The sequence below is a fragment of the Oreochromis aureus genome, linkage group 13 (genome assembly GCF_013358895.1).
Source record: "Oreochromis aureus strain Israel breed Guangdong linkage group 13, ZZ_aureus, whole genome shotgun sequence".
Classification (NCBI taxonomy): Eukaryota; Metazoa; Chordata; class Actinopteri; order Cichliformes; family Cichlidae; genus Oreochromis; species Oreochromis aureus.
The window spans coordinates 2,509,236-2,529,862 of NC_052954.1; the positions used below are offsets into that span (position 1 = coordinate 2,509,236).

Genomic DNA, 20,627 nt, shown 5'->3' on the forward strand with positions numbered 1-20,627 from the left:
TTCTAGAAGTGCATGCTTAAATGAAGATGAATAAAGATGAATAAAGATTTTGTAAAAATAACTACTGAGTTCCGGTGCCATCTCTGAAGGCCTGAGGAATAAAAAGAACCGGGGTAAAACTGATTTCCCAACACTGTGCATGTGCAATGACAATAAAGTTGAATTCTATTCTATTCTATTCTATTCTATTCTAAGAAAGCTACACAACATGGGGTGGTTCATTTACAAACACAAGTCTGATTGGTTTACGTACTTATTATATATGCTATACAGTACATAAAAATCAAAACTCACGTTTCATGTGACTGAAATGTTTATTTATCTGGGCTAAAGAAAGTAAAGTTATAGGCTGTATTTATATGACAGATGTATACTTACTGCATATTTGAACCATATATAATGCATATTACAGGATGTAACACCTGCATATGTTTAAAAAATGGCTTTGATTTTGATGTAGAGTCTCATTGCCACACTGCAGCGTACCAGCACAACATTCCAGTTAGTTAGTCATCAGAACTGTAGTTTTCTGGTTCCTGTCTCCAGCATGAACACTTCCTGTTTTGGTTTTATTTCTTTCGTGCCAAAGCCATGTATCCACCAAAATAGATAACACAACCGACCACACAAGCAAAGATTGATATCAATTACATTTGTTTTAGTACCGTTTTTCTACCAGACGCAATGAATGTATATGATGAATGAACACTCAAACATTACATCTACAGCTTCATGTTTAGAATCAGAGATACACAAATATGTTAAGCTGATTTTTAATAGGTTTGATTTGTACATCAGTAACAGTAATGTGCGCAACAAGACTGTACAATTAGCCGCAACTCGGCCAACTCAAAACATAGTTTTCTTGGCATACGTACATGAAATAATTCACAATCTACACTTTAAAATACATGAAGAATACAGTAAAGTTTTCTAGACTGAGACGCAGTCTCAGATGGAGCCACCAGATTATATCTTCGTGTGCTTTGTTGCCTTGTGTCTTCATAATACACACGTGAGATGCATTTCCAAAATGTCTTTACCAAATGATCGTGCCACGTGTTAGTTCAGGTCATCCAAAGAACAGAAACACTTGGAACAAGGAAAACACAAGTGCAGCCACAAGGCAACAAAACAAGTTTGTACAGAGAAGGAAGCAGGCAGAGTCTAACGTTAATCAGTTCCCACTGCTGCCATCTATTTGTGCAAAAAAGTCCAAAAAAACAGGTTCACTTCCCTCGTCTTTTTCAGGTGGAGGCAGAAGTCTCAGGAAGAGTTTCAAACATGAGGAGAAAACAAAAATCAGCTGGCATTTGGGACAAAGTGAGAAAAACCTGCAAGTTTTAGAAGTGACCTTTGAAATGCAATTTTGTTTTGGGGGGGTTGTCCTTCCTTCTTCCCCCCCACATGTACTTCTACACTTTTGTGTTTTTCTCTGTGTCCACTGAAGAACGACAAGTCCTAAGCTGGGGAAAAGCCCAGTATGAGCAAGCAGGGAGTCTATATTTGCAATACTGGAGGAGTGTTGACATGATCTGACAGGGACACCCCAGAAATCTTCAAATCACAAATAAAGAAAAACAACTGATCATTGTTTTCATTTGGTTCATTTTGGACCTCAAAAACCGACTAAACCCTTCAGCTCTTCATCAGCAGATGAGGTTGGCCAAATGTTGTATCATGCGAAATGTGGTTGAAAATGTCGGTAAAAGCCAGCAAGTGACACCAGTTTACAATTATTGAGTTAAAGTACTTAATTCAAGGTTGTCTCAGTTTTCAAACTGTTAGCAAAGTGAAAGTAATGGAATATTGTGCAAGCCTGCCAAAGTTAGGCCTTGTGTGTCTCCAGTTCAGGTGAAATCAGACAGACTATACAATTAAACCCCCCCAAGGTAAAACACTGACCTGTACTGAAGTACATATTATGTGTAGTGAATATGCAGAATGTTTGAAGATCACATCAGGCTTCTCACGTTATTCAGAGAACAGATGCAAAACACCAGTTTGCCATCAAGGTCAGTTTTATAGTATTTTTATCCTCAGCACAGCTCATACAGTAATGCATCATATAACAGCCAAATACGGACATGAGGGGCTTCAAACGCACGACTGCTTTCATATTCAGCGCAGCATGGCTCCTGTGCTCACTGCTGCTTCTGTAAAGATCAGGGTGGAAAGACACACAGATGTACATATTCCCCCCAAAGAGCTGATACATGACAGTTTGGCCTTCTCCTCCTTTCAGCCGTCCTTTTAATGAAGATTCAAGAATTTATCAAAATAACCTCATCTGAGCAGCGGCTCTTGAAAAAAAAAAAAGAAGGAAAGAAAAGAAAAAGCGAGCTACTAAAAAGAAATAAATCACTGACTATTTCATCGATTCATATTGCACTTAGCCAAACTTAGAAAGAAGCTATTGCAACTGATTTAGACCCCTGTGAAGATCACTGACTACTAACAACATGCAACTGCAGTTAGGCTGTTCCAGGAGTGTCACACTTCCTATTTTCAATTTGATATCCTTTAGTAGTTTATGTTCCCAAAATGGCAAGTACGAACATTTTCTTAACAAACAGGAAATGCATTAAATCACATGTGCAAGGTGACTTCTGTTAACAAGACTCCAAATATAAGGCTGCAAATATAAGCATCTTCATTTGAGAGTACAGTCATTTCAATGAAACCTTTAATAAACAACCTTTTTAGAGGCAAATGGCCAACCACTCACCTATACCCTTATTGATTTAAGTGGTTCAGAAGCCTTGCAAGGACTTGCCAACAAATCCTATGTGCAGAACCAGGACACTGATGAATGGAGCATAAGAAAAAACATTGTGTAGCCAAAGCCTAATGTCTTCTATAGAGTTACATTATCATGCAGGTAGTGATAAATCATCAGCAAGTCACTCGGTCACCCTAGGTCACACTGTAGTCTGACTCAGTCCACTGCCTGAAATGGTACACTACACCGCCACATGTGGAGTAATCCACTGCTCAAAGTAGAAACTACAATGCAGACTAGCTGAGAATGGGACCTTTTTAAAGGTGAAACTATAAACTAGTGACGTGTTTACATAGTAATGTATTATGTAGGTGAGTCTTTAACAAAAGGAAAATCAGACATTAACAGTTCTATAACGACAAAACTAACTGTGTGCAAAGTCCTGGATGACATTCAGGGTTCAGTGTTTTGGTTGTGGACAGCAGAGAATTATTCCACACCGCAGCAGGTGGTGTCAGCGCTGTGTGTGAGACAGTATACAGGACGTGTGTTGGTGGAGTGGCTGATGACTCTGGGCACTGGGTTTAAGATGTGATCAGTCAGACCTTAAAAATCAAGAGAACTTGAGCTAAATGACACACTGAGTTTCTCATTTCTTGCTGCGCAGCCGTTTGGATTGTCGTGGAAGGTCTGAGCTTTTTCTGGTGCGTTTTAGCGAAGACCCTACCTCACCCTCTGTCTCCCTGGGTGAGGCCGCAGCCACGCCTGTCAAGACAGCAGCAGATGTGCTGGCAGCAGTGAAAGACACAGCAGAGCTGCTGGACGTGGAGGGGACAGTTGTGTTGGGCCTGGGTCCTCCGATAGCAGCAGCGCTACTCTCCATCAGTTCACGGAGCTTGTGTTCCAGCTCTGCGAGGCGGGCGTTCTGCTCAGCGATCACCTGGCTCTGTTCCTGCAGCTTCTGCTCCTGGTCCTGCAGCTGCTTCTGCTGCTCCAGCTGCTTGACCCGAATTTCCTGCATCTCCCTCCGCAGTACCGTCATCGATGCCCCGTTCACTTTCACCTGCTGCTGCACCTTGGTCATCTCAGAGCGGGAAGGTGTGTTCTTAGCCAGCAAGGACATGGTGGTCAAAGAGGTAGATGGACCTGCCACTGAGGGCACAAGACACACATTTGAGTAAAGCGTGTTCCCGAGTTAGCACAGAGTTCAGCCCTTTCAGCATAGGTGACAGAGTGTGAAGCAGTGAGCGTACAGAGCAGTGCAAACGAAGAAGATTAAACAGGACGATGACTTTCTCGTCTCTCACATTTATTGACAACTCTGAGACAAATGGAAAGTCACAAACGCACAATCATTGTGGCTCAAATGTTGCATTTAAAACCTTGGACACGGTGTGCAATAGGGACGCGCAACTATTATTATTTTTGTCACATTTCAATTACCTGGTGCAGAGCCAATGAGGCGACCAGACAGATCGGCTCCCGGCAGTTTCTTCTTCAGAATGGGGACGATCTTCTCATCGAAGTACTCCATGGCCATGGAGGAGATGTCCCTCAACTCCTGCAGAACCTCATGAGCTCGCTGAGGGGCTCGGGTAGAGTTCACGTAGCGCAACACGCGGTAAATCTCGTCTATAACCTGATGGCACACAACAGCACGTGATCAGGATAATACAAATAACAGAGAAATAATGAGTGAAACAGGCTTTTAAAAGCTTGGTGCGGCATTCAGGTGTGGGGGTGGGGAGCTGACCTGGTCAGAATTAAAAAAGGCTCTGGTGTGAGCCACTGCTCACAGTTAAAGCATAGTTTTTAAATGGTCACATGTTGAAGTGCAGTGCAGCAACAACAGCACCAACCTGATTAAAGTTTCAACATCAATAACCAAACAAATAGTTTTCCTTTTTAATCATGTTGGTACTGTTGTTGTTGGTTTAGGGCATTTTCGTTGCACTGCAGTTCAACATGTGTGTTAAGGCCCCGGTCATATTCTCAGTGTGTGTATGTGTGTTCTGTGCCTTTAAGAGTCTCTGCAGGTCCTCCACCTGATTGGAGGAGCTGTATCGGGCCGGCTTTGACCTGGCAGCTGCTGACTGATCCCCACTATCAACTGGGCATTTCAAAAACCCCGTCTCCAGCAGTTGTTCCCCTGGTAGTAACTGGCAGCAGCAGCAGACCTGTCTTCGGCCTCCAAACTCGCATTTCTCCACAGCTCATGCTAGCAACAGCAGCTTCCTGGGACTGCGAGGGATTTATATTAGTGGCTGCTGGAAATACTGTTGACAGTGCAGCTGCTAACAGGTCGGATCCATTGCTGGTTTCTTTTTCTCTCTCAGCTTTTCAGCTCCACATTTTTCTTTTTTGTTTGTCCGTCTAGATCAACCACTTCTTTCACACTAAACTCTGTTCTGTGGGGAGCACACAGGAAAGGAGGGGGAGATGCTGGTTGTGTTGAGAGGTTTGACTGTCAGTGTCAGTGTCAGCAATAGAAATGAACCTGTGGACTGCCATCAGTGCTTGTAGGGCTGGTTAGTCATGTGACAGCTGACTGTCTCAGCCCTGGTAGTTACTTGATCAAACCTTGTCCTACACCCTCCTGATGATGAGCCAACTGCAGACTGATTTCCACAAACCTTAACAGGACAACTCAATCAGACTGAACAAACTAATGAGGAAGGCTGAGTCTGTTGCTGGCATGAAGCTCGTCACCCTGCAGGAGGTGATCAGGGACAGAATGCGGGCAAGGCTGCTGGTAATCATGGACAATGACTCCACCCCCTCCATAACACCCTGGACAGCAACAGGGTTCCTTCAACCTGGCTGTCTGAGGAACGTTACAGGAGCTCGTTCCTTCCTGCTGCTGTCAGACTCTTTAATTCATCCACGTGGGTCAGGTCCACACATGCGGAACAGAAATAATCACACCTCACTGCACCTCGTCACTTCTGTATACCACGATAAATACTTGCACACATACTTGTCCTTTTACATTTATATGTATATTCATATTTATACCTATATCGCTATATTTATCTATTTATCTATAAGTATCTCTGTTTCGACACTCATTTTATATGAGTGCTTGTGTCCGGCAGCCTCGCCTCTGTCAGTGCGCCCCAGGGTGGCTGTGGTTACAATGTAGCTGCCATCACCAGTGTGTGAATGTGTGTGTGAATGGGTGGATGACTGGATATGTAAAGCGCTTTGGTGTCCTTAGGGACTATTAAAGGCGCTATATAAATACAGGCCATTTACCATTTACCATTTGATGTTTGTTGTATATTTATTGCTTATTTTCCTCTGGCATTCATGAAGTTTCTCTGATTCTGATAAGACTACAAACTCAAGCCTGAAGCAGCCTGAGGTGTAAAAGCACAAAGGCCATATTCAACATCTGAATTTGACTAAAACTTGCTTTTATTGCTTTGGACTCATCTTGTTTACCATCCTGCATGTAGCGCCAGACCCAGGAACAAATTGTGGCATGTCACGGCAAACACCAAAGCATGGATTAGTTTCACTTTAATGAGCTTTTGAAATGAGAACTTTTCACTTCTGTCTTGAAAACTACTGATGCTGCAGAGTTGTTTGCCAGTAGCAGCTACACCAACCTTTCCAGGGATGAAGCAACACAGGTTGGAGTCCACATATTTCATGAAGGTCATGTTGAGTAGTGAAAGGCGGGTCTCCACAGCAGCCAGGATGTCAGCGTGACGGGCCAGGGAGTGGTTTCTCCTCTCTGACTCTCTCCTGGAAGACAATGGAAACATGAAGAGAAGAATATTTATTACTATGTATTATCATTTATATGATCACATCATTAAGAAAATTCAAAGCTTGGAGGGGAAAATTTAATCAAAAGATTTACTGTTCAAAGACTCATTTGATTTATGTTAGAAGAAAAAGGATGAGAAATAGAGCCTGTAACAGCCACAGGAGCTGATGCACTCACAGTCAGCACAGCACAAAGCCCGTGACGACGTCAAGAAACTATTGTAGGTTTGACTAAGAAACAACAACAAACCCCAAAAGAACACAGTGACTGAAAGATGGAAGTTATGTTTCCAATTAGGCCTGATTATATATGTATTTGTAGGAGTTTTTCTTTTTCAGAGGGCAAAATATTGGGAGGACAATATTGAAGTGAATGACACAAACATAATTTACTGAGGTTTGGGGCACTGAATTTACTGCCCAAGATTTAAAGCTGAAAAGTTGTGGTTGTGAATACTAGACAAAGTGTTTAGGCAGAGAATAAAGTGCTTTCAGTGTTTTAAGTGTGTGTGTGTTTCACAGGTATAAAGTGATTTTTGGTTGGGCAGATGATCCACTGAGGCGACACCCAAAAGAAGCCAAAAACCAAACCAAAAAAGGAGGATGACGAGGAGACAAGATTATAGTAAAAGTTTAAATTGGACACACACACAGACGCACACACGCACACACACAAAAGATAGATACATACATATTGTGGACACAATACAACATCCTCACATATGCTGTAAGAGTCTCATTCTTTGTGGCACTCCTTGTTCACACAAAACCCGAGCAGAGGGGATCAGAGACTCTGCCCTGCTTTTACTTTGTCTTGTAACTATTACAGCTGAAGCCACCAGGCCTGAGCGCTCAGCCCAACACCATGACCTTCACACAAAGGTCACATGGTCAGATAAATAGGGCTGGAATTAAAACGCTGGTGTCCTGGCAGCCACCAGTAGAAATGTGAAAATCCTTGATGATTTTCAGAAAACTTGACCTCTGACCTTGACCTTGAGGTTAAGGTCAGCAGGATTTATCCAAATCCAAATCCAATTTATTTATATAGCACATTTAAAAACAAAAGGTTTGCCCAAAGTGCTGTACAAAAACACAGTGTAAGACACAAGATAAAACCACTGACACTTACATAAAACATAATAAAACACATAAACTATCAATGTCAACACAACATATACAAATATCAACTCACGCCAGTCTGAACGCTATCGAAAAAAGGTGTGTTTTCAAAAGCGTTTTAAAAACAGGAAACGAAGATGCCTGTCTAATATTTAAAGGCAGCGTATTCCAAAGTTTTGGGGCCATAACCGAAAAGGCTCGCTCTCCTCTGCATTTGAGCCTTGATTTTGGGACAATCAACAGCAGCTGGTCAGCTGATCTGAGGGTCCGTGAAGGAATATAAGGCTGAAGTAACTCGGAAAGGTATGGGGGAGCAAGACCATTAAGGCATTTATAAACTAGTGTTAGGACTTTGAAATTAATTCGTTGATGAACAGGAAGCCAGTGAAGAGAAGACAGGATAGGTGTTACATGATCATGCTTGTGGGTACCAGTTAAGAGGCGGGCAGCAGCATTTTGAACGAGCTGAAGATGAGCAAGAGACCCTTGGCTGACTCCAACATAAAGTGCATTGCAATAGTCAAGCCGTGTTGAAATAAAGGCATGTATTACCTTCTCCATGTCACGTCTTTAAACTCATCCAAGATTTTTAACCTATGGTTTGAAATTTGAAATACTATGTCGCCTCGTTCTTGAGTTGTTGCATTCACAAACTTGGGTGCCCACGCTGCCTGTTCATCTGGCTGGGTAATAGCAAAACCCCATCAGCCTTTTACAGCTGACGGGTAATAAAAGAGGCTGTGAAAGTACAGACGGTGTAAAGCACGTATTTCTCTTCTTCGGGCAACTTATCTCAAAATAGTATCACATGATTGACAATTAGTGATGGGAACTGATAACAATTCCATTATCCATATCACTTACTGATTCTCACTGTCTTTGCTTTAAGAGTCGCCACCATTGCTAAGCAGCATGTTTGTGCAAATTAATTGCATGTTGTGTAGTCAAATGTGTGCACATCCTGGAGGTATTTCCCCTCTTTGTGTTGGGGTTGTTATTCAAACAGAGTAATGCATTACACATGTCAAACAGAACACTTTTCCTGAGTAATGCATTAAATTGCCCAAATACTCCTAGTAGAAAGTAATTTGTTACACTGTCTCATAATTGCCATTTAACAGTATAAACCTGAGGCTACAGTCCCACACACACCAGCACAAATCCCTAATGAGGACACACAAATGATCCTTCTCTTAACATTTAGGTATGAACACAAAGCAGACAGCACAAAGAGACTTTAAAGCGATCCTCGTGGTGATTCTACTTTAGAAATATGAACCAGTATAAATGGAGACTGAAGCCTGACTGATTATCAAGCTTCTTCAGACGGGTTGGTATTCAGTCAGTTTTCACATCACTCTGGGTTCTTGGCTAGCTTAGAATTAGCATGCTATCTGTGCATGTGCTTGGAAAGAGCTGCAGTTGTGTTAGCAGCATAATGCAGCTGTTTCTATCCTGGATGCAGTTTGGACGTTACCATCATGCTCTCATCGTTGATGGGAATCAAAAATTTAAATCCCATCCCTACTGACAGGGTTACATTCATGAGGATACCATGACAACACGATCTTTTTGTTAAGGATGTTTTATTTGGTTTTGTTTCCCAATGTCCTAACTCACCAGCCTGTACCTGTATTTTTGTTTCCCTCCTCTGCATTTAAATACAATGCTTTCATTTAGTACAAGGTACGTGTGAATTTTATATCCCAGCTTATGAAGAATTTGGAAAAAATACTTACAAAGAAACTGATCCCCGACTCCTCTAATCTGCACACTTAAGTGCCCATGGGCAAATTATTGAACCATAAAATGCCCCAGCTGCACACGTGTGAGAGTGACACATGCCTAAGTGTATAGAATAAGTGCTATAAGAATGGGTGAAAGGGTGACAATATTATGACCAAAAAGACTATAAAGGCTCTACATAAGTGCCAGCCAATTCATTCAGATCAAGGTAAAAGTATAAAGTCATTTCCAAGCTTCTTAAAGTTGACCAAATAATTAAATAAAGGAGAGTTCCTGCAGAAAACCAGAGTGCAGTGAGAGTGGAATAACTTGTGATGTGATACTGACCTGGGCAGCTGGGCTTTGACTTGCCTCTGGCACAGGCTGTGGTAACGCTCCACCTTCAGGAATCCCTGATTCAGGACACGCTGGCAAATCATGTCCATACGCTTGCATACCTGAAGACAGATCAGAGAGCACAGGTGGACAGCTAATCTGATGAGTATGTAGCAATTCAGAGTTTCAAGTCATTTGCCTACATGGGCTTCTTAACACAGTGCTTTGGATAAAGTGGAGGGCTTCCAGTCTCTACATTCACAGTTTTAAGAGCTGATACATTGGCTCTGATCATTAAATATCAACAGTCATCTGACACTGACCTGATAGTTATCTGCTGATACAGCTGCACCACTCATACTGGTAAGTAAGGTAAGGTATGACACAGTCCAGTATTGTGGTATGACAGAGTAAAGCTAAAAAAAAAAAACCCTCATTGCACATCTTGTTTACAGTATTTTGCATTGAGAGGAGAGTGTTTACTAGCTATGAATATCTCAGCAGGAAAACGGTTCCAGTCACAACATTAAGTTCATCTGCAAATGTCAGTGAAAACACGGGTAGTGCACAGCAGTCTTATTACCTCACTTAGCCAGTGAGCCATGAACTCTTCAGCAAATGCAAACTAACATATGACAGAGACTGAATCAGACAATTCTGCACAGCAGGAAAGGAACAAAGCCTCCAGGCTGTGTGCCGAGCGGAGCTGCCAGGCTTTTACTAACCTCACAGAGTTACATAAGGACAGAGGACAGCCATGAGCCCGGCACTGACTGCAAACAACTCCGTGACCAACACTCATCTGCACCCTGACAGTTCTGTGATTGTGATAGTGTTGTGTCGTGCATCCCAGCCTGCGCATCTCGGCTGTCTTGCTAATTCGATGAGCACAATGCGGGCCATGGCTGCAAACAGACGGCTCCAGACGGGAGCACAGATGTGAAACAGCCTGATGTCTGCGCTGCCTTTACACGAGTGCTACCCAAACAGGATTCGGAGCCCTGGCTAGCATTAGCTTTGCTGCTGTTTTTGTTCTCACCGAGCGCAGCAGGCTGATCTCATCGTAGGACAGGAAGTTGAGGATGGTCTCGATGGCCACGATGGGCAGGCCCAGCAGAGGGTTGTTCTGGTGCTGCTGGTCCGATGGAGGGGGTGTATGTCTTAGTGACACGACATCTGAGTCCAAGGACCCAACACATCCATCAACTCTTTCTACCACGGCCGCCATCTTGCCTTGATACAGACGAGCCGGAAATGACGTTTCAATAGGAAGCTCGTGCCATTTTTTCTTTAAAGATGGAAAAACTGACTCAACAGTTAACAGCCAGCCGCACAGTGCGGTCCACAGTCGTTTGAAACCATCATGAGCTGCAGCTCTCACACATACATGTATTAAATGCTGATGTGATCCTGTGTGATGAACAGCAGCGGCACGTTGTTCAGCAGGTTTAGAAGAAACGCCTGTCATCAGAAAGTTAGTGCAGGTGAGCCAGGGCCCACACCCCACAGTGTTTGTTCTGTGGTGGTCACCGGTTTCAGAGTGGGATGGGGGATGCAGTTTCACCAGGTGCGCCTAAATAGCCACTGCCAGGGCTGGACTGGGACAAAAAACCGGCCCAGGCATTTTGACTAGAGACCGGCCCCCCAGGTATGATAGGAAACGCCACGAAGCCTTTGAATGAAAACAAACGCTGTTGTTACAGTGATGTACACTGTGTTGCTGGTATATATGTATGATTTCTATACATTGTACATCAGATGACCACTTTGGTTGTAAGATTCAGATAATTATTTATTAAAAACTAGATATTTTAAATGAGAATGAGAAAGAAAAGTATTTCTTTGTGCCCCCCCTTTCCCTGTTAATGCCCTACCTGGCCCCCTAGCAAACTATAACTAGTTTGCAATATTAAGGTGTACATTACTAACTATAAACTATTACAGGTTAAGGGTAATTACAGTTTGACAATAGTCAGTGATTCAGTAGCCTGATGGCCTGTGGATAGAACCTGTTTTTAAGTCTGGTTGTCCTAGCTTTCACACTCCTGTAGCGTCTGCCAGATGATAGGAGTGTGAACAGTGTGTGCTGTGGGTGGGTGCTGTCCTTGATGATATTGTTTGCCCTTTTCCTGACCTGAATGTTGTGGTGTAGTGGTGGGAGGGGTACTCCACAGATGATTTGTGCCATTTTTGATGACACACTGGAGACCCTTCCTGTCCTGAGTTCCCGTAGCACACTATGATGGAGTTGCTGAGAAGTTTGGAGGTAAATCTAAATTTTCTCAGCTTCCCTAGGAAGAAGAGTCGTTGTTGAGCCTTCTTGATGATCTGCCGTGTGTTATGGGTCCAGGTGAGATCCTCGCTGATGAGGGTGCCAAGGAATTTGAACGTCTTCACCCTAACCCTAACCCTCTCCACCTGAGTCCCGTTGATGCATAATGGGGCGTCCTGGTCTGTCCTCATTCTTCGGTCAGTAATCATCTCCTTAGTCTTCTTAGCATTTAAGGAGAGATTATTTTCCAGGCACCAGCTGAGCCAGCCCTGTAGACAGTCTCCTCCTCAGCAGAAATCAGCCTGACGATGGTTGTGTCATTTAATGATGGAGGTGTTGCTTTGAGAGGGGACACAGTCAAAGGTGAAGAGGGTGTACAGGAGTGGACTGAGCACACAGCTTTGGGGAGTCCCTGTGCTCACTATCTTTGTACCTGATGTCCTGGTACCAACTCTGACTGCCTGGAGTCTGCCTGTGAGGAATCCAGGACCCAGTGACAGACATCAGCTCGCCGGGCAAATGCCCGATATACCCGATGGCCAGTCCAGCTGTGCAAAGTATCCACAACTTTTGGACAGTAGTAGTCTTCTCTCACCCCAACCGGTCGCAGCCCCCGCCCCTCCCTGAGCCTGGAGGTTTCTTCCTGTTAAAAGGGAGTTTTTCCTTCCCACTGTTGCCAAAGTGCTTCCTCATAGGGGGTCATATGATTGGTGGGTTTTTCTCTGTATATATTATTGTAGGATCTACTGTACAATACAAAGCGCCTTGAGGCGACCGTTGTTGTGATTTGGTGCTACATAAATAAAATTGAATTGAATAGCGCATACAGTTGGGTCAATGGTATATTTTTCATAGCTCTTCCAGTGCAGACCATAATGGTGAATTTGAAATTACACTGTCAAGACGGGACAGAAGTGCACACTTTTAGACTCAAATGGCTCAACAGAAGTTCTGTAACTGTTTATGAGTTACATTTTATACAGTCACTCATTATCACAAGCTCAAAAGTAACTGGAAAAACTAATACAATTTTAAATGTAAGGAAAGGTTTTTGTAATCAATGACTGCCTGAAGTCTAGAAAAATATCCCATGTCTTTGCCTTAAGAAAGTCTTTGGTTCGGTTTGCTTTGGGTCGCTATCCATGTAAATCTCTGTCAGTTTGGTAGCATTTGACTGAATCAGAGCACATAGTTTTGTGTTTTTCACAATACGTCCTGATACTTCCATCAGTCACACACGATCAATAAGCACTACTGACTTCATCCCACTGTCAACCATACGTACCTATGCCATTACACTGCCTCCATCATATTTACATGGGGTGTCCAATCAAGACTTGCTTCTCTCCTCCGTCTCTCTTTTCCCAGCTTAATCTGTCCAAACATTCTTTACCAGGAATGTTTACACATTTCCTGGTAGAGTCTGATCTGGGATTATCCTTCTAGAAAATAAACAGTAATTTGCATCTTGTCTCTTGATTGCAGATTTTGATGATGATAAATATACCTCCTTTTACTTTACTAAGTACATTCAGTTCTGTGGTCTTCTGGACCTGTTGGCAGTGAGTTCCTTTTTTAACAATGAGTTTGGCATTCTTGCAGTTTTTTCTCTCTTACTGAAAAGCTAGAAAACAAAATAGACCTTATGGTGGTCTCCTTCATTTGTACTGAAATCTCTTTGGATCTCATATTGTCAGTCAACTGTCCAATCTGCTTTTGAGCCTCTAAAGATGGAGAACTGTGGATAAAAATAGCTGTAATTCCTAAACAGTTAATGGTATTTTATTTAGAAAAGGAAAAAAAGTGGAAAGTACTCTGAACGTCAATAACATTAAGATGTTTGTCTTCAATTCAACATTCGTTTAATGAAAAGTATACAAAATACCAGACAAAGCTGTATATACATACTCAGATGATACCAACAAAACACCTGCACTTTGAAATGTCTGTGTAGCCTTTATCAGTATAGAATATTTGTACACAGTCATTCCATTGACAGCATAGTAAGAACCATCTGAGGTCTGACGGGCTGCTCAGTCATCCTTTCATTCCATAATAGTCGAGTCCAGTTCATTGAGAAACCTCTGACATTTAGCCATGAGGACCTTAATCGCCTCTGTGACTAAGACGTCTGGAGGCAGGATCCCGGTGGATTCCACTGTAACTGTAAAAGAAAACACATCCATGGGCTAAAACAGTGTAAAGACAGTGATGCACGTATTCAAACAAAGTCTGAGCAAGTGTAGAAATTAGTGCCGTCAGCGTTAATCTCGTTAAAATGGCGTTAACGCCATAACACATTAACGCGGCAAATCTCCGTTAGCGAGTTAGTGCCTGTGCGTGGGGCTGCATGGGGCTAAACCATTAACAAGCTAACTGCGCTAACGCGTTGATGCCGTGCAGCCCCACGGGGTCCTGAGTTTTCAGAAAACTTGACCTCTGACCCCTGGCTTTAAGGTTGAGGTCACTGAGATTTGAACTCGTCCGAGGGTTTTAGTAGATGCAGCTATGGAATCAATTTCACAATTCTAGGTGACTTCCTTCTTGAGTGATGCAATCACAAACTTAGGTGTCCACGTCGCCCAGTAGGGTGACGACAACAACCCATCAGCTTATTATGGCCGAGGGGTAAACACCGAAAAGAACACTGACTAATAATCAGTACAGATATATTTTAGCATACAAGTGAACGTGCATCTGTCCAACACTAAGACTCATTATCATTTATCATTTCAGTATGGATTGACCCCTTGAATAAAGCAGGAGTGGTTTCACAGCATATAGACTTCAGATTCTTTGAATGCCACGTGTCTCTCTCAAACTGGCTCTGTTACAGACGGTGTGTGGATTAAACAAAGAGACAGGGCACTGATTCGTGATTTTAGGAGGTGCTAGGCCACTTTAAAAGGAATATTTGCATTTTCATCCGTGAGTTTGCATGGTGTCTTATAGCAGCTACACATGAACGTACAGATGAAATGGTCTCGCACTCGTCCAAGCTTCACCACATTCTTCAGGTCACTGTGTCGGAGGACTTCCCGGCTGCACGTATCCAGGCGACTGTTCACAACTTTGGCAACCTTTGTCCCTTAAATACAAAAAAAATGTGATAACATTCACGGCATCAGGTGACTGATTGCAGGTTAATACAATGTAACTTGTTGAATTTAAGTGAAGCCACGCTTACCGTTAATATCTTCCAGGTCTATAACTCCTCGTGAGAAGCACTGTTTTAATCGCTCCGCCTTCTCTCCCTCCACCACCTCCAGGAGCGTGATCTCTGGGAGGAGGCGGTAACTGGCTGTGGCCACTGGGGAGAACTTGGCATGGTCCTTGCCTAAACAAACAACAGAGAACACACTTTATCATTAGGCAGCAGAAAATACTGTTTTTACAAACTATCCCATTATTTGGACTGATAACATCCAAGTAGTATGTAAACTGCTGCATTTCCCACTGTGCACATTCAGGCAAATTCACTTCAGCACATCCTGAAAACATTCCACCCTCAGCTTGAGATGTTTTAGTAGTGCACCAGCCACAAACCTAGGGTCATCTGTTAACTCACATTTCATCTTGTCATTGAACTCCCTGCAGCCAGAACGTGATATTATGGAACAAGTCAGCCACTACTGTACGCCACCATTTGGTGCACACACCTATCTAAAGCACAAAGCTCTACAAACACGCACGCACACGCACACGCACACACACACACACACACACACACACACATATATATCCCACTGAAAATCTCAAAACTATGAGAATTATAAAGTAAACAAAACATGTGAAATAACTAAAAACATATTTCATGTTTAGGTTCTTCAAAACAGTCACCCTTTGCTCTGATTACTGCTTGTCACACTCTTGCATTCCCTGAAATGTTTGTCTTGTTCTGAAGGAGTTCCCAGAGATGCTGAGACTTGTTGGTCCTTTTGTCTTCACTCTGCGCTCCATCTCTTCCCAAACCATCTCCATTGGGTTTTGGTCAGGAATTCAGGAACCAGGCCTCCAGCTGTTTGTGTCCATGTCCGCAGTCAAGTGTAATCCAGGCATTATAGCTAGTTCAGTTTTCCAATTAATGCATGCACATACATATCTTTGGACTGTGGGAGGGAGCCAGTGTATATTGAGAACCCACACACACAGGAAGAGCATGCAGACTCAGGACGGAAAGCCCCTGGCCGACCAGTGGATTCAAACCCAGGAGTTTCAAAACCTAATGGGACCAGGTGTATCCCAAACCAATAAAGTGTGACATGGAAGCACTTCAGCATACAAAATGTTGTTAGATGGTTTAAAACACAATTGTATAATGCTGTTTCTTGTGCCAGATGTGACACATATATCCCAATGGTTTGTGTCTGACTGAGAAATTTCTTAATAGTTTGATGAACATTAAGAAATTTATAGTTACATGTCAGAAAGTACGTTTCATATTAGCTGACTTATTGCAGTAAATTTTTAAAAACAGTAAAAGTAATTTAATGTAATGTAACAATGTATTATGAGCATCTCTGTCCAGCCAATAGAAATAATACATTGTTATTATAATATAAATAATAATGCTCCTGTTTCTGTTCGCCTGTTTAGTGTCTATATCTTCAGCACTGCAGCCACTCACCGAGACAGAAATAAAGCTTACCAATGCCTTTGACACAGTGCATGACAATGTCCAGCTCTTGTCCCGGTCGTAGTTGAGCTATCAGAATGTCATCATGCACAGGCCCAATACAGCAGTCTGCAAACACATCTGCCTGGTTCCCAATGGGGACCCACTTTATGTCCTTGGAATAAACTATGAGCAGACAAAAGTGGACAGAGCAGATATCTGCAATTAGACAGGAATACTTTTTTTTACTAAGATATCTGCATCATTTTGTGACACCTAAAAATACCCACCCATGTGGTTCAAGTACAGCTCTCGTGGGTCTGATGAGTCTTTGCTTGCTCTGGGATTCCTGCTGCACTTTATCTTCAGCTGCAGTTGAATTGTGTCTATTTCTGAACCCTCTTCCTCTGCAGACTCCTCCCCTAAAAAAAACAAAGCAGCATTTTACACATGTTGCTTAACATGCTGCACATCATCACTGTTAGATCAAGTGCAGAAAACACTGGAAGCTTTGCAGCTCATGAAATTATAAAAGTGATTATTTAGTTTTTCACCCACAGCACAAACCTGCGGACAGACGACTGACTCCACATTCACGTGGAGTCACATGTTTGTTCCCTACTAAGCACAGCTACAGGACGAGCTGTGTTCTAAAGGGCAAAAAAGTACTAATGCTCATAACGCCTGACGAGGTAACTAGAACATGGCATAAGTAGGAAGCAGGCATGACCTCTCCATCTTTGGGTCGTATCTGTTTCAGATGCTCAGTAAAACTGAGGTCAGGCTCACTGTCAAGTTTCTCGTGTCTTTCTGTAGAGTTTCTGCAGCACAGCAGGGAAACTGTCTTTATTCTTAGAATTATGACTAAGCAAGATGTTATCTAAACTGGCACTTTGTCACATGACAAGAAGATGACACAGAGAGATAAAATGAGCATTGGTGTCAACTGCCTTATGGGTGAGTGGTTCAATATGATGTTTTACCAGTGTTTCTGTACTCAAACAGACGAGGGTCAGCTTTGATGGGGATGAGGCCTAATCTGTGGGCCAGGACTTCATCTTGGACAATGGAGGTATTACTATAGATGAACACCTTTTCTATAGCCATAGTAGGCACCTAAAAAAAACAAAAATAATTAACAGCTTTCAAAATATATTTGTATAAAACGAATAAACTAAATGCCTAAATTCACAAAATGTACACGTTCTTCATGAACGAAAGTCCCTCACATACCGAAAGTTCAAGAGCAGGTCTGAAACCGTAGCAACACAACAAAACAAGCTCACCTCTGCCAGTAAGATCCTTCTGAAAGCATTGGCAATGGCTGCATCAATCCCCACCATGTCAAACTCCATACTGTTTTCATCCAGATGCACGACATCGATTCTGAAGTTCTGCAAAGAAACAGGAGAGTTCCATTTCTTTTTACAATCACACACATTTGTTAAAAGCACAAGCGAAGCATTGGTCTTTTATTCAGCACATTAGTCACTCTAGTCTGTACACATCTTTGTCCAAATACATATTCAATACTTTTTGCTGGTGGACAGACAAATGTAAGGACAAGGCTGGTGACTAACATAACCCTAACAGTTCTGCTGGCCTCGAATCAGGTCAAGAGTGATGCTTAGAGTATTTATGACCATGTGGTGTGTTAAAATCAGTACTTTAGTTAAATCCTTTAAATGAATACTGAACGTCTGCACTTCAGTCACATCTTGATTACTTGATTAAAAATGAAATGTGGTGGTATGCATGGGTGAAATTACAAATCTGTTGCTGTGCAAACATTTATACACATTTTAGACAATTATGGACCAAACCGTCCAGTAAGAAGAGCAGATCCCAGTAAAGACTCCAAATAAGCCGGATCAGCATCCCAATAAAGGCTTGTGCATCATTCCCAATAGCGCACAAAAGTCATGTGAGATTTACAGAAGAAAACTGATGACATTCGTCCTCCCAGCGTTTACAGGCCCACCGCAGTGACAACGTTTTACCTTTTGAAATTTCTCCACGTTCCAAGTGTCGTCATATCCGGGGTAGTTTCCTGGGAAATCCGTAGTATGAACCTAAGAGCAACAGATAAATAGTGGCTAAAAGAAATAAAAGACAACAACAGCACACAGGTCCACAAGTATGATCCGGCAGGTGATACTACAAGTGAATAAGCAACGCAGAAACACATTATACTTTCAGCTCCATGAATGATTGCTGTATATTATAATAGGTGCTCATTAAGTAATATTAATGCAGTCCGTGTCAAACACGCGTATCAGTTAAAGCGTGTCAGTCAGAGCCTCACTACCCCACAGAGGACATACTGTGCCTCTCCAAATCCACGATCACAGCCGCACTTACATTCGTCACACCAAATTCTCCCAATATTACTCGATTCCGAATTTCTTCCACGTTCTTCATGCTGGCTGCCATTTTGCCGAGTGGGCGGGGAGTGTTTGGCTCCGCCCACACCTCCTTTACGGTACAGTTGTGGTTCTCTGCTCTCCATCAGCAGCTGTATGAATCAGGGGGTTTCTCTTATACGCACGCGGAGAAATTTGGCTCAAAATACAGTAGACATGATCAAAATTGCAGCATCGGGTATTTTTCACAGTATGCTCATACTGCACAGTGTTCGTGGACTTTGCGCCAGTAAAAACTGCAGTCTTTCGTCAGTAGCACTCGGAGGCACTGTGTGGTTATCGGTTATCAATAAGCAGCTCTTTGTGGCTGGTATGGTGGTGATAGACGCAAAGGCCAACATCAAGCACTCAGCCTACGAAAAAGAACTCGGTGGGATAAACTGTGCATTGAGTAAAAGTCACTCGTTTAAAATGATCTGGTTTCAAGTTGTGATTTTCGCTAATTTCAGCGTTTTGGGGGGCAGGGGCCGATAGGCGATAACGTTTCTAAAGGGCCCACGAGTGACAGGGGCCTAGCAGAACAGTCAAGTAGTTTCTTTTGTTTTTCAAAAACCTGTCACCGTAAAATAATGTTTGTTTCACAAGGTACTTATAAACAGTGTTGGGGAGTAACGGAATACATGTACCGCCGTTACGTATTTAGAATACAAAATATGAGTAACTGTATTCCGTTACAGTTACCGTTTAAAAAGGTGGTATTCAGAATACAGTTACTTTGTTGAAATAAATGGATTACACGGCGGTACTTCCCTGTTTCATATTCTCGCGGGTCAGGATTGTTTGGGTTTGTTTGACAGCTACGTAATGTTGTTCCAGGCGGCAGCGTTACGGTTGCCATGGTTACAGGGTGACGCTCTCTCTCTGCGTGTTTCCTGGGTGAGAGAGCGCTTTTTTGTTGTTGTTGTTGTGCTAAGCTAAAAGGCAGAATGCTACAGGCATGGCCCTAAAGAATGTAGCCTGATGGGCAGTGTAGTCCGTGCTGCAGGAGAGATGGACTACCATACACGTTATGTGTCTGTGAGCGAGGGAGGGAGAGAAAGGAAAAGTCGGAGCTGTCACGGAGCAAAAACGGGAGCTGGAAGCATGTAAATATAATAATAACCACTGCAGCCAAGAAGAGTGCCTGACGAGCCCATTTGTAAGTAAGCTATTAAGACTCGACTGTACGCTGTGTTCGTGTTTTCCTCCGGAAAAAATAAGTTCCGTTGGAGCCTTTCAACGCCTCTCTCTGTCTCTGGCAAGCAAAGTTGACCCAGACAACAAAGTAAAGCTAGTTTTCGCTACACGGAACCCACCGTATTAGCCAGAGGTCCCTTTACTACTGTTCGAGCCATGGACCTTCAGTAACAGTAATAAATCACAGCAATAGTACATTCACGTAGTTGTAAACAGCACGATAATATATTAAGTAATCCAAAGTATTCAGAATACGTTACTCTCATTGAGTAACGTAACGGAATACGTTACAGAATACATTTTGGGGCATGTATTCAGTATTCTGTAATGGAATACATTTTAAAAGTAACCTTCCCAACACTGTAACTTATAAACGTGTTTGTTTCCTAGCATTAGTCTTGTTTTTGGCAACAAAGGATAAAATCCAGCCAGGCTCTGGCCTCGTCTCCCCCATCCTTATTT

At 42.7% G+C, this 20,627-nt stretch overlaps 2 protein-coding genes across 2 annotated transcripts; both read right to left on the reverse strand.

The window, feature by feature from the left end:
• Positions 1-742: 742 nt before the first annotated feature.
• fbxo28 (F-box protein 28) lies at positions 743-11,144 on the reverse strand. The gene is made up of 5 exons (XM_031746387.2): positions 10,719-11,144; positions 9,692-9,801; positions 6,334-6,472; positions 4,166-4,361; positions 743-3,874 (listed from the first exon to the last, which is right to left on the reverse strand). The coding sequence occupies exons 1-5, from the start codon at positions 10,905-10,907 to the stop codon at positions 3,372-3,374; spliced, it is 1,137 nt and encodes a 378-aa protein (XP_031602247.1). The 5' UTR covers positions 10,908-11,144; the 3' UTR covers positions 743-3,371.
• Positions 11,145-13,796: 2,652 nt separating this feature from the next.
• On the reverse strand, positions 13,797-19,077 carry polr1c (RNA polymerase I and III subunit C). Its single transcript, XM_031746374.2, has 9 exons — positions 18,928-19,077; positions 18,567-18,638; positions 17,853-17,960; positions 17,550-17,682; positions 16,857-16,988; positions 16,600-16,752; positions 15,139-15,288; positions 14,923-15,039; positions 13,797-14,115 (listed from the first exon to the last, which is right to left on the reverse strand). Exons 1-9 carry the CDS (start codon positions 18,997-18,999, stop codon positions 13,997-13,999), a joined length of 1,056 nt encoding a protein of 351 aa, XP_031602234.1. The 5' UTR covers positions 19,000-19,077; the 3' UTR covers positions 13,797-13,996.
• Positions 19,078-20,627: the final 1,550 nt, after the last annotated feature.

Coding starts and splice junctions, on each gene's coding strand:
- polr1c (XM_031746374.2), bottom strand. CDS start 18,999: ATGGCAGCCAGCATGAAGAACGTGGAAGAAATTCGGAATCGAGTAATA. Junction 18,639..18,927: donor GAGAATTTGGTGTGACGAAT/GTAAGTGCGGCT, acceptor TGTTGCTCTTAG/GTTCATACTACGGATTTCCC. Junction 16,753..16,856: donor GCTGTACTTGAACCACATGG/GTGGGTATTTTT, acceptor GTCTGCTCATAG/TTTATTCCAAGGACATAAAG.
- fbxo28 (XM_031746387.2), bottom strand. CDS start 10,907: ATGGCGGCCGTGGTAGAAAGAGTTGATGGATGTGTTGGGTCCTTGGAC. Junction 6,473..9,691: donor GTCAAAGCCCAGCTGCCCAG/GTCAGTATCACA, acceptor ATTGTCTTCCAG/GAGAGAGTCAGAGAGGAGAA. Junction 4,362..6,333: donor GTTGCTTCATCCCTGGAAAG/GTTGGTGTAGCT, acceptor GTGTGCCATCAG/GTTATAGACGAGATTTACCG.